Consider the following 10,592-nt stretch of genomic DNA (forward strand, 5'->3'; position numbering starts at 1 on the left):
TGGGGGGGTCCTGGGGTTGGGGGTCCCCGGGGGGGGGGGGGTGGGGGTTGGAGGTCTCCCCCCCCCTCCTCCTTCCCATCATCCTTTGCTGCAAAGGACTGTGGGAACCGCCCCACTTTGGGGGGGGGGGGTGTCTCCCAGAATCCTTTGCAGCGCCATTATTGGCCTGGGGGGGTGGGGGGGGCACCCTTCCCATCATGCTCTGCAGGCCCGGTGCATTGTGGGATACCGGGGGGGGGGGGGGGGGGGCCTCTCGTGCGAGGGGCTGTGAAAGCGGCTTAGGCCAAAGCTGAGCCGCTTACCCGCTAATTATAGCGCGCCGGCCCTTTAAGAGCCGTGACCTTGACCTCTTCCCCCCCCCCCCCCGGGAAGAGGATGGGGGGGGGGGGGGTAATCCGGGCCCGGGGCCACAAATGACACGTCCCCGTCCTCGTGCGCGGCACGAGCGCTCACCTCACCCCCGTAGCCATGGACATCGGCGGCCTGGAGACGGTGGTGGCCAACTCGGCCTACGTGTCGGCCCGCGGCGGGCCCGGAGCTTCGGGAAAGGACCGGCGGCAACGCGCCCTCCTCCGCCTGCCCCACATCTCCCAGTGCGAGGCCCTGCGGGCCCGTTTGGCCGGAGGAGGGGCGCAAAATGGCCTCCGGGAGGGACAAGGAGGCGCCGGCGGGGGAGAAAAAGGCACCGGCGGGGCCCAAAATGGCGTCGGCGGGGGACAAAATGGCGTCGTCGGGGGACAAAATGGCGGCGCGCACGGAGGCGGCCATCTTGAAGAGGATGTTTCCTTCCGGTGGCAGTGCGTGGAGCAGCCAATCGGGAAGCTGCTGTTCCAGCGGTTCCTGGAGGGGACGCCGGGATTGGCCGCGGCGGGGGCGCTGTGGGCGGAGCTGGAGGCCTACGAGCGGTGCGAGGAGGCGGAGCGGAGGGAGGCGGCCGCCGCCCTGAGGGGGCGGTTCTTCACCCCGGGCGGGGCCCAGCACTGCAGCTTCCTCAGCGCCGCCGCCACGGCCCCGCCCACAGGTGAGGCTCCGCCCACGGCGGCGGCCATGACACCTCCGGCAATGGCGGCCGTGACACCTCCGATGGCGGCCGCGGTACAGCCGATGGCGGCCGTGACGCCTCCAGCAGAGGCCATGACACCACAGTGGAGGCCATGACACCACAGTGGAGGCCATGACACCCCCATGGAGGCCATGACACCCCATTGGAGGCCATGACACCCCAGTGGAGGCCATGACACCTCAATGGAGGCCATGACACCACAGTGGAGGCCATGACACCCCAGTTGAGGCCATGACACTTCAATGGAGGCTATGACACCCCATTGGAGGCCATGACACCCCATTGGAGGCCATGACACCCCAGTGGAGGCCATGACACCTCAATGGAGGCCATGACACCACAGTGGAGGCCATGACACCCCAGTTGAGGCCATGACACTTCAATGGAGGCTATGACACCCCATTGGAGGCCATGACACCCCATTGGAGGCCATGACACCCCAGTGGAGGCCATGACACCTCAATGGAGGCCATGACACCACAGTGGAGGCCATGACACCCCAGTTGAGGCCATGACACTTCAATGGAGGCTATGACACCCCATTGGAGGCCATGACACCCCAATGGAGGCCACGACACCTCCACGGATGTCATGACACCACAATGGAGGTCACGATACCCCAATGGAGGCCGTGATACCCCCAGTGGAGACCGTGATGCCTCAATGTAGGTTACGATGCCTCCATAGAGGCCATGATACCTCCAGTAGAGACCATGATATCTCCAACAGCAGCCATGACACCTCTAATGGTGGCCATCGTGCCTCCAATGGTGGCCATGACACCTCAATGGCAGCCATGATACCTCAGTGGAGACCATGATATCTCCAACAACAGCCATGATACCTCCAGTGGAGGCCATGATGCTGCCAACAGAGTCCATGACACCTCCAATGGTGGCCATGATACCCCAACGGTGGCCATCATACCCCAATGGAGACCATCATACCTCAGTGGAGGCCATGACCTCTCAATGGAAGCCATGATACCTCAATGTAGGTCATGGTATCTCCAACGGCAGCCATGATACCGCCAATGGAGGTCATGGCACCCCCATGGAGGCCATGATACCACCAACGAAGGCAGTGACACCTCCAACAGTGGCCACAATACCCCAATGGAGGCCATGATGCCACCAACGAAGGCCATGATACCTCCAATGGTGGTCTGAACACCCCTATTGGTGGCCATGATGCCCCTGTTGCTGGCCATGACAATGATGACCACCATGACACCGCCATTGGCAGCCTTGACACACCCAATGGCGGCCATGATATCCCCAATGATGGTCTCAACACCACTCTTAGCGGCCATGATGGCCCTGTTCATGACACCCCCAACGGTGGCCATGACGCCCCTGTTGGTGGCCATGGCACCCCCGACGGTGGCCATGATGCCCCCAAAAGTTGTCTTGACACCCATATTGGTGGCCATGACACCCCTACTGGTGGCCATGTCTGTGATGACAACTATGACACCTCCGTTGGCTGCCATGACACCCCTGACAGTGGCCACGATACCCCCAATGGTGGTCTCAACACCACTGTTAGAGGCCATGATGGCCCTGTTCATAGCCATGACACCCCCAACGGTGGCCATGATAGTGTTGGTGGCCCTGACACCCCCAAGAGCAGCCATGTTGCTTCCAGATGGGCTCTACAACATCCCCTCCAAGAGTGACCATGCCACCCTCTTCCCCCATCATTAGCGGCCATGATGGCCCCCAACGGAGGCCATGATGCCCCTGCTGGTGGCCACGACACTCCCAAGAGCAGCCATGTGGCTTCCATTTGGGCGCTACAACATCTCCCCAACAGCGACCATGGCACCGTCTTCCCTCACCATTAGTGGCCACGATGCCCCCAACGGTGGCCATGATAGTGTCGGTGGCCATGACACCCCCAAGAGCAGCCATGTTGCTTCCAGACGGGCGCTACAACGTCCACCCCCAACAGCGACCATGCCACCCTCTTCCCCCACCGTTAGAGGCCATGATGCCTCCAATGGAGGCCATGATGGCTCCCAATGGAGGCCATGATAGTGTCGGTGGCCATGACACCCCCAAGAGCAGCCATGTTGCTTCCAGACGGGCGCTACAACGTCCCCTCCAACAGCGACCGTGCCACCCTCTTCCCCCACCGTTAGAGGCCATGATGCCTCCAATGGAGGCCATGATGGCTCCCAATGGTGGCCATGGTAGTGTCGGTGGCCGTGACACCCCCAAGAGCAGCCATGTTGCTTCCAGACGGGCGCTACAACGTCCCCTCCAACAGCGACCATGCCACCCTCTTCCCCCACCATTAGAGGCCATGATGCCTCCAATAGAGGCCATGATGGCTTCCAATGGAGGCCACGATGCCCCTGTTGGTGGCCATGACACCCCCAAGAGCAGCCATGTTGCTTCCAGACGGGTGCTACAACGTCCACCCCCAACAGCGACCATGCCACCCTCTTCCCCCACCGTTAGAGGCCATGATGCCTCCAATGGAGGCCATGATGGCTCCCCATGGAGGCCATGATAGTGTTGGTGGCCATGACACCCCCAAGAGCAGCCATGTTGCTTCCAGATGGGCGCTACAACGTCCACCCCCAACAGCGACCATGCCACCTTCTTTCCCCTCCAGGTGCCACCGCCTCCTCGGAGGACTTTGCGCAAGTGCGAAAGGAGCTGTTGGCCTACCTGGAGGAGGTGGCCTGGACCCCGTACCGAGCGTCCCCGGAGTTCGGGCGCTTCGTGCAGTTCAAGTGGCTGGAGAAGCAGCCGGTGGGCGCCGACGCCTTCGCCGAATTCCGGGTGTTGGGCAAAGGCGGCTTCGGCGAGGTCTGCGCCTGCCAGCGCCGCGCCACCGGCAAGATGTACGCCAACAAGCGCCTCAACAAGAAGCGCCTCAAGAAGCGCCAGGGCTACGAGGTGGGGACAACCCCCTCCCCTCCTCTGTCCCCTCGGCGTCCCTCCGTCCCCTCGGCCGTTCCTGTATCTTCTCGGTTGTCCCTCTGTCCCCTTATCGGCGCCTCTTGTCCCCAAATCCGTTCCTCTGTCCTCTTTTCCTCCCATCCGTTGCTTTGTCCATCCCTCTGTCCTCTCATCTGTCCCCAGTTCTGTCCCTCTGTCCCCTCAGCCATCCAACTGTCCCCTCATCTGTCCCTTGTCCATCCCTCTGTCCCCATATCTGTCCCTCTGTCCCCTCGGCTGTCCCTCTGTCCCCTCATCTGCCCCAAATCCACTCCCCGTCCCCTTTTCCCCCCATCTGTCCCCTCGTCCATCCCTCTGTCCCCTCATCTGTCCTTCTGTCCCCTCGTCCATCCCTCTGTCCCCATACCTGTCCCTCTGTCCCCTCATCTGTCCTTCTGTCCCCTCGTCCATCCCTCTGTCCCCATATCTGTCCCTCTGTCCCCTCATCTGCCCCTCTGTCCCCTTGTCTGTCCCTCTGTCCCTTCATCTGTCCCTTCATCTGTCCCTCTGTCCCCTCATCTGTCCCCTCGTCCATTCCTCTGTCCGTATATCTGTCCTGCTGTCCCCTCATCTGTCCCTCTGTCCCCTCGTCCATCCCTCTGTCCCCATATCTGTCCCTCTGTCCCCTCGTCCATCCCTCTGTCCCCTCATCTGTCCCTCTGTCCCCTCGTCCGTCCCTCTGTCCCTTTATCTGCTCCTCTGTCCCCAAATCCACTCCCCCATCCCCCTTCCCCCCCATCGGTCCCCTCGTCCATCCCTCTGTCCCCTCATCTGTCCCTCTGTCCATCTCTCTGTCCCCATATCTGCTCCTCTCTCCCCTCCCCCTCCTCCCTCTTTTCCCTCTTTTTTCACCCTTTTTGGCCTCTATTTTCCTTCCCACTTTCTTTGGCATCGTCCTGATTATCCCTGCCAGTCCGTGCGCTTGGCGTGTGCTTGGCGTGTGCGTGGGGCCCGCAGGTGGGGAAGGCGCTTTGGACCATCCAAGGATGGGAAGAGATCCACAGCCCACGGGGACACGCGTATGTGCTTGGCGTGTGCGTGGCATGCACCACCACGTCTGCTTGGCATGTACCGTCCCGTGTGCTTGGCATGTACCGTCCCATGTGCTTGGCGTGTGCCAGGTGGACAACACGCTTTGGGCCACCCCGTTTCACGTGGGGTCCCGCAGCCAACAGGGACACGCGTGTGCGTGGCGTGGAGTGCGCAGTCTGTGCGTGCCTGGCGCGTGCCACCCACGTGTGCTCGGTGTGTGGTGCGTGTCCTTGCCGTGTGCTTAGCGTGCACCACCCATGTATCCCTAGAAAGTGCCACCTGTGTGTCCTTGGCACGTCCCCCCTCGTGTTTCCCTGTCCGTGTGTCATGTCCTTGGCGTGCCCTTGGCGTGGTGCTGGGCCATCACCAGCCGCGTGTCCTTGGCGTGTGCTTGGCGTGTGCAGGCGGCGCTGGTGGAGAAGCGGATCCTGGCGCGGGTGCACAGTCGCTTCATCGTCTCGCTGGCCTGCGCCTTCCAGACCAAGACCGACCTCTGCCTCGTCATGACCATCATGAACGGCGGCGACCTGCGGTAAGCATGTGCTTGGCGTGTGCCACACGTGTTGCTGCCGGAGGCGCCTCCCGGCAGCCTGTCTGGCGCGTCCTTAGCGTGTCCTTAGCATGTCCGGGCGCCATACGCACGCAACTGCGTCCCCAGCGTGTCCCCGGGTGCTGGCGTGTCCTTAGCATGTCCTTAGCGTGTCCTTAGCATGCGGAGGTGCCGCGCATCATGCAATGGGGATGAAGTCAACCCAGCTGCCCCAAGCCGTGTCCCCAGCGTGTCCCCGGGCGCTGGCGTGTCCCCCCGAGTGCTGGCGTGTCCCCCCGTGTGCTGGCGCGTGCTTGGCGTGCGCTTAGCGTGTGGGTGGCGTGTCAGGTACCACATCTACAACGTGGACGAGGAGAACCCCGGGTTCCCCGAGCCGCGGGCCGTGTTTTACACCGCCCAGATCCTGCTGGGGCTGGAGCACCTGCACCAGCACCGCATCATCTACCGCGACCTCAAGCCCGAGAACGTCCTCCTCGATGACGCCGGTGACGTTGGGGACCTCGGGGACATCAGAGACATTGCAGGACAAAGGGACATTGGGGGACATGAGGACATCAGGGACTTCAGGGACATTGTGGGGTGAAGGGACATTGTGGGGTGTGGGGACACTGTGGGGTGTGGGGACACGGGGACCTCAGGGCATGGGGGGACATCAGGGACGTTGGGGGACACGGGGACATCAGGGACACTGGTGGCCATGGGGACATTGGGGGACGTGGGGACATCAGGGACATTGAGGGACATGGGGACGTTGAGGGACATGGGGACATCGGGGACATGTGGGGTGTGGAGGACGTGGAGACGTCAGGAGCGTTGGGGGACGTGGGGACATTGAGGGGATATGGGGACATCAGGGACATCGGGGGGGGGTTCCTGGGGGGTTCCTGGGGTGTTGCTGGTGGTTACTGGTGGTACTGGTGTGAGCTGGGCACTGGGGTGGGTTCCTGGAGGTGTTGCTGGTGGTTACTGGTGGTTACTGGTGCAGGCAAGGTACTGGGGTGGGTTCCTGGAGGGTTCCTGAGGGTGTTACTGGTGGTACTGGTGTGAGCTGGGCACTGGGATGGATTCCTGGGGGTGTTGCTGGTGGTTACTGGTGGTACTGGTGGTTACTGGTGCTTACTGGTGCGGGCAGGCCACGTCCGTCTGTCCGACTTGGGTTTGGCCGTGGAGCTCAAGGAGGGACAGACCAAAACCCGCGGCTACGCCGGGACCCCGGGTAAGGGACACGGGGGGGACACGGGGGGGACACGGGACATGGGGACACGGGGGGGACACGGGGGGGACACGGGACATGGGGACATGGGGGGGACATGAGGACATGGGGGGACGTGGGTATTGTGGGGACATGGGGGGGACGTGGACCTTGGGGACGAGGGGGGACACAGGAGGTGGCACGGGGACACGAGGACCTCAGGTATGGGGTGAGGGGACGTGGGGGGACACTGGGGACATCTGGTGGCAGGAGGGGTGGGGGCCCCTCATCCTTCCTCCTCTCCTGGTCACCGGTGCCCCCCCATGTCACCCATGTCTCCCCCGTGTCACCAGGGTCCTCCCGTGTCACCTGGGGGCCCCCATGTCACCCATGGCCCCCTGTGTCCCCTCCTGGTCACCTGGGGACCCCATGTCACTTGGGTCCTCCTTGGTCACCAGGGTCCCCCCATGTCACCCGTGTCCCCCCATGTCACCTGGGACACCCCATGGTCACCTGTGTCCCCCCATGTCACCCATGGCCCCCTGTGTCCCCTCCTGGTCACCTGGGGACCCCATGTCACTTGGGTCCTCCTTGGTCACCAGGGTCTCCCCATGTCACCCGTGTCCCCCCATGTCACCTGGGACACCCCATGGTCACCAGGGTCTCCCCATGTCACCCGTGTCCCCCCATGTCACCTGGGACACCCCATGGTCACCAGGGTCTCCCCATGTCACCCGTGTCCCCCCATGTCACCTGGGACACCCCATGGTCACCTGTGTCCCCCCATGTCACCCATGGTCCCCTATGTCCCCTCCTGGTCACCTGGGGGCCCCCATGTCACTTGGGTCCTCCTTGGTCACCAGGGTCCCCCCATGTCACCCATGGCCCCCCATGTCACCTGGGACACCCCATGGTCACCTGTGTCCCCCCATGTCACCCGTGTCCCCCCATGTCACCTGGGACACCCCATGGTCACCTGTGTCCCCCCATGTCACCCATGGCCCCCTATGTCCCCTCCTGGTCACCTGTGTCCCATGTCACCCGGGTCCTCCTTGGTCAGCTGGATCCCCCCATGTCACCAGGGCCCCCCCATGTCACCTGCATCCCCCCCATGTCACCTGTGGGTCTCCATGTCACCCGTGTCCCCCCACGTCACCCGGGTCCCCCCCCTTGTCCCCCGGGTCCCGCAGGGTTCATGGCGCCGGAGCTGCTGCGGAATGAGGAGTACGATTGGGCCGTCGACTACTTCACGCTGGGGGTGACCCTCTACGAGATGCTGGAGGCCAAGGGACCCTTCCGCAGCCGGGGCGAGCAGGTGCCCAGGAACACCAGTAACTCCCAGTAGCCCCCAGGACCCCTCAAAGACCACCAGAACCCCCCCAAGAACCACCAAGAACTCCCCAAAAAACATCCCAGAGCTCCTAGTAGCCCCCAGAACCTCTCAAGGACCACCAGAACCTCTCGAGGACCACCAGGAACTCCCCAAAAAACATCCCAGAGCTCCTAGTAGCCCCCAGAACCTCTCAAGGACCACCAGAACCTCTCGAGGACCACCAGGAACTCCCCAAAAAACATCCCAGAGCTCCTAGTAGCCCCCAGAACCTCTCAAGGACCCCCAGAACCCCTCAAGGACCACCAGGAACCCCTCAAAGACCACCAAGAACTCCCCAAGTAACATCCCAGGGCTTCCAGGAACCCCCAGAACCCTCAAGAACCCCCAAGAACCTCTCAAGAACCACCAGGAACTCCCCAAGAAACATCCCAGAGCTCCCAGTAGCCCCCAGAACCCCTCAAGGACCACCAGGAACTCCCCAGATGACATCCCAGAGCTCCCACGAACCACCAGGACCCTCAGGAATCACCAGGAACCCCCAAGAACCCCCCCCAGAAACCATCCCCGGGCTTCCAGGAACCCCTCAAGGACCTCCAGAACCCCTCAAGGACCCCCAGAACCCCTCAAGGACCACCAGGAACCCCTCAAAGACCACCAAGAACTCCCCAAGTAACATCCCAGGGCTTCCAGGAACCCCCAGAACCCTCAGGAACCCCCAAGAACCTCTCAAGAACCACCAGGAACTCCCCAAGAAACATCCCAGAGCTCCCAGTAGCCCCCAGAACCCCGCAAGGACCACCAGGAACTCCCCAGATGACATCCCAGAGCTCCCACGAACCACCAGGACCCTCAGGAATCACCAGGAACCCCCAAGAACCCCCCCCCAGAAACCATCCCCGGGCTTCCAGGAACCCCTCAAGGATCTCCAGAACCCCTCAAGGACCTCCGGAACCCCTCAAGGACCTCCAGAACCCCTCAAGGACCTCCGGAACCCCTCAAAGACCCCTGAGAACCTCCCAGTGACGCCCCCGCAAGAACCTTCCAGCCATCTCCAGGAACCCACCCGCCGCCCCTCTTGTCCCCTCAGGTGGAGAACAAGGAGGTGACCCGACGTATCCTCCACGACCCCGTCAGCTACTCGGAGCGGTTCAGCCCGGTGGCCCGCGCCGCCTGTGAGGGTCTCCTGGCCAAGGACCCCGACGTCCGCCTCGGTTTCCGTGACAACGACTGCGCCCAAGTCAAGGCGCACCCGCTCTTCGCCGCCATCAACTGGAGGCGCCTGGAGGCAGGTAACCCCCCCGCGGGGGACAATATGGCGGACGGGGTGGGGGGGTGGGGGGGTGGGGGGCGGGAGGTCTTCTGGGAATGGGGTCTCCAACGGGTGGTGGGTGGTCATGGAAGTGGGTCCTGATGTGTGGTGGGTGCTCCAGCCATAGGGTCTCCAATGGGTGGTGGGTGCTTCAGAAATGGGTCTACAAAAGGTGTTGGGTGGTCATGGAGGTGGGTCCTGATGGGTCTTGGGTGGTCATGGAAGTGGGTGCCAATGGGTGGTGGGTGCTTCAGAAATGGGTCTTCAATGGGTGGTGGGGGCTCATGGAGGTGGGTCCCGATGGGTGGTGGGTGCTCCAGCCATAGGGTCTCCAATGGGTGGTGGGTGCTTCAGAAATGGGTCTTCAATGGGCGTTGGGTGCTCATGGAAGTGGGTCCCGATGGGTGGTGGGTGCTTCAGAAATAGGTCTTCAATGGGCGTTGGGTGCTCATGGAGGTGGGTCCTGATGGGTGGTGGGTGCTCCAGCCATAGGGTCTCCAATGGGTGGTGGGTGCTTCAGAAATGGGTCTTCAATGGGTGGTGGGGGCTCATGGAGGTGGGTCCTGATGGGCATTGGGTGCTCATGGAAGTGGGTCCCGATGGGTGGTGGGTGCTTCAGCCATGGGGTCTCCAATGGGTGGTGGGTGCTTCAGAAATGGGTCTACACAAGGTGTTGGGTGGTCATGGAGGTGGGTCTCCAATGGGTGGTGGGTGCTTCAGAAATGGGTCTTCAATGGGCGTTGGGTGCTCATGGAAGTGGGTCCCGATGGGTCTTGGGTGGTCATGGAAGTGGGTCCCGATGGGTGGTGGGTGCTCCAGCCATGGGGTCTCCAATGGGTGGTGGGTGCTTCAGAAATGGGTCTTCAATGGGCGTTGGGTGCTCATGGAAGTGGGTCCCGATGGGTCTTGGGTGGTCATGGAAGTGGGTCCTGATGGGTGGTGGGTGCTCCAGCCATGGGGTCTCCAATGGGTGTTGGGCACTTCAGAAATGGGTCTTCAATGGGCGTTGGGTGCTCATGGAGGTGGGTCCTGATGGGTGGTGGGTGCTTCAGCCATGGGGTCTCCAGTGGGTGGTGGTGTTGAGAATTGGGGTCTACAATGGTCTCCTCTCTCCCCCCCCCTCCACTCTTCCCCCCCCCAACCCCCCCCCAATTCCCCCCCC

At 62.6% G+C, this 10,592-nt stretch overlaps 1 protein-coding gene across 1 annotated transcript; it reads left to right on the plus strand.

Annotated features, from left to right (window-relative positions):
• Positions 1 to 468: 468 nt before the first annotated feature.
• On the plus strand, positions 469 to 9,410 carry LOC309685706 (rhodopsin kinase GRK1-like; the record flags this gene model as incomplete). Its single annotated transcript, XM_082501436.1, has 7 exons — positions 469 to 1,021; positions 3,686 to 3,972; positions 5,451 to 5,578; positions 5,924 to 6,081; positions 6,729 to 6,812; positions 7,979 to 8,103; positions 9,209 to 9,410. Coding segments are annotated over 7 exons (1,537 nt in total), but the record flags the coding sequence as incomplete, so codon positions are not given.
• Positions 9,411 to 10,592: the final 1,182 nt, after the last annotated feature.

This window comes from Vanellus vanellus, assembly GCF_965231255.1.
Source record: "Vanellus vanellus genome assembly, contig: HAP1_SCAFFOLD_2342, whole genome shotgun sequence".
Classification (NCBI taxonomy): domain Eukaryota; kingdom Metazoa; phylum Chordata; class Aves; order Charadriiformes; family Charadriidae; genus Vanellus; species Vanellus vanellus.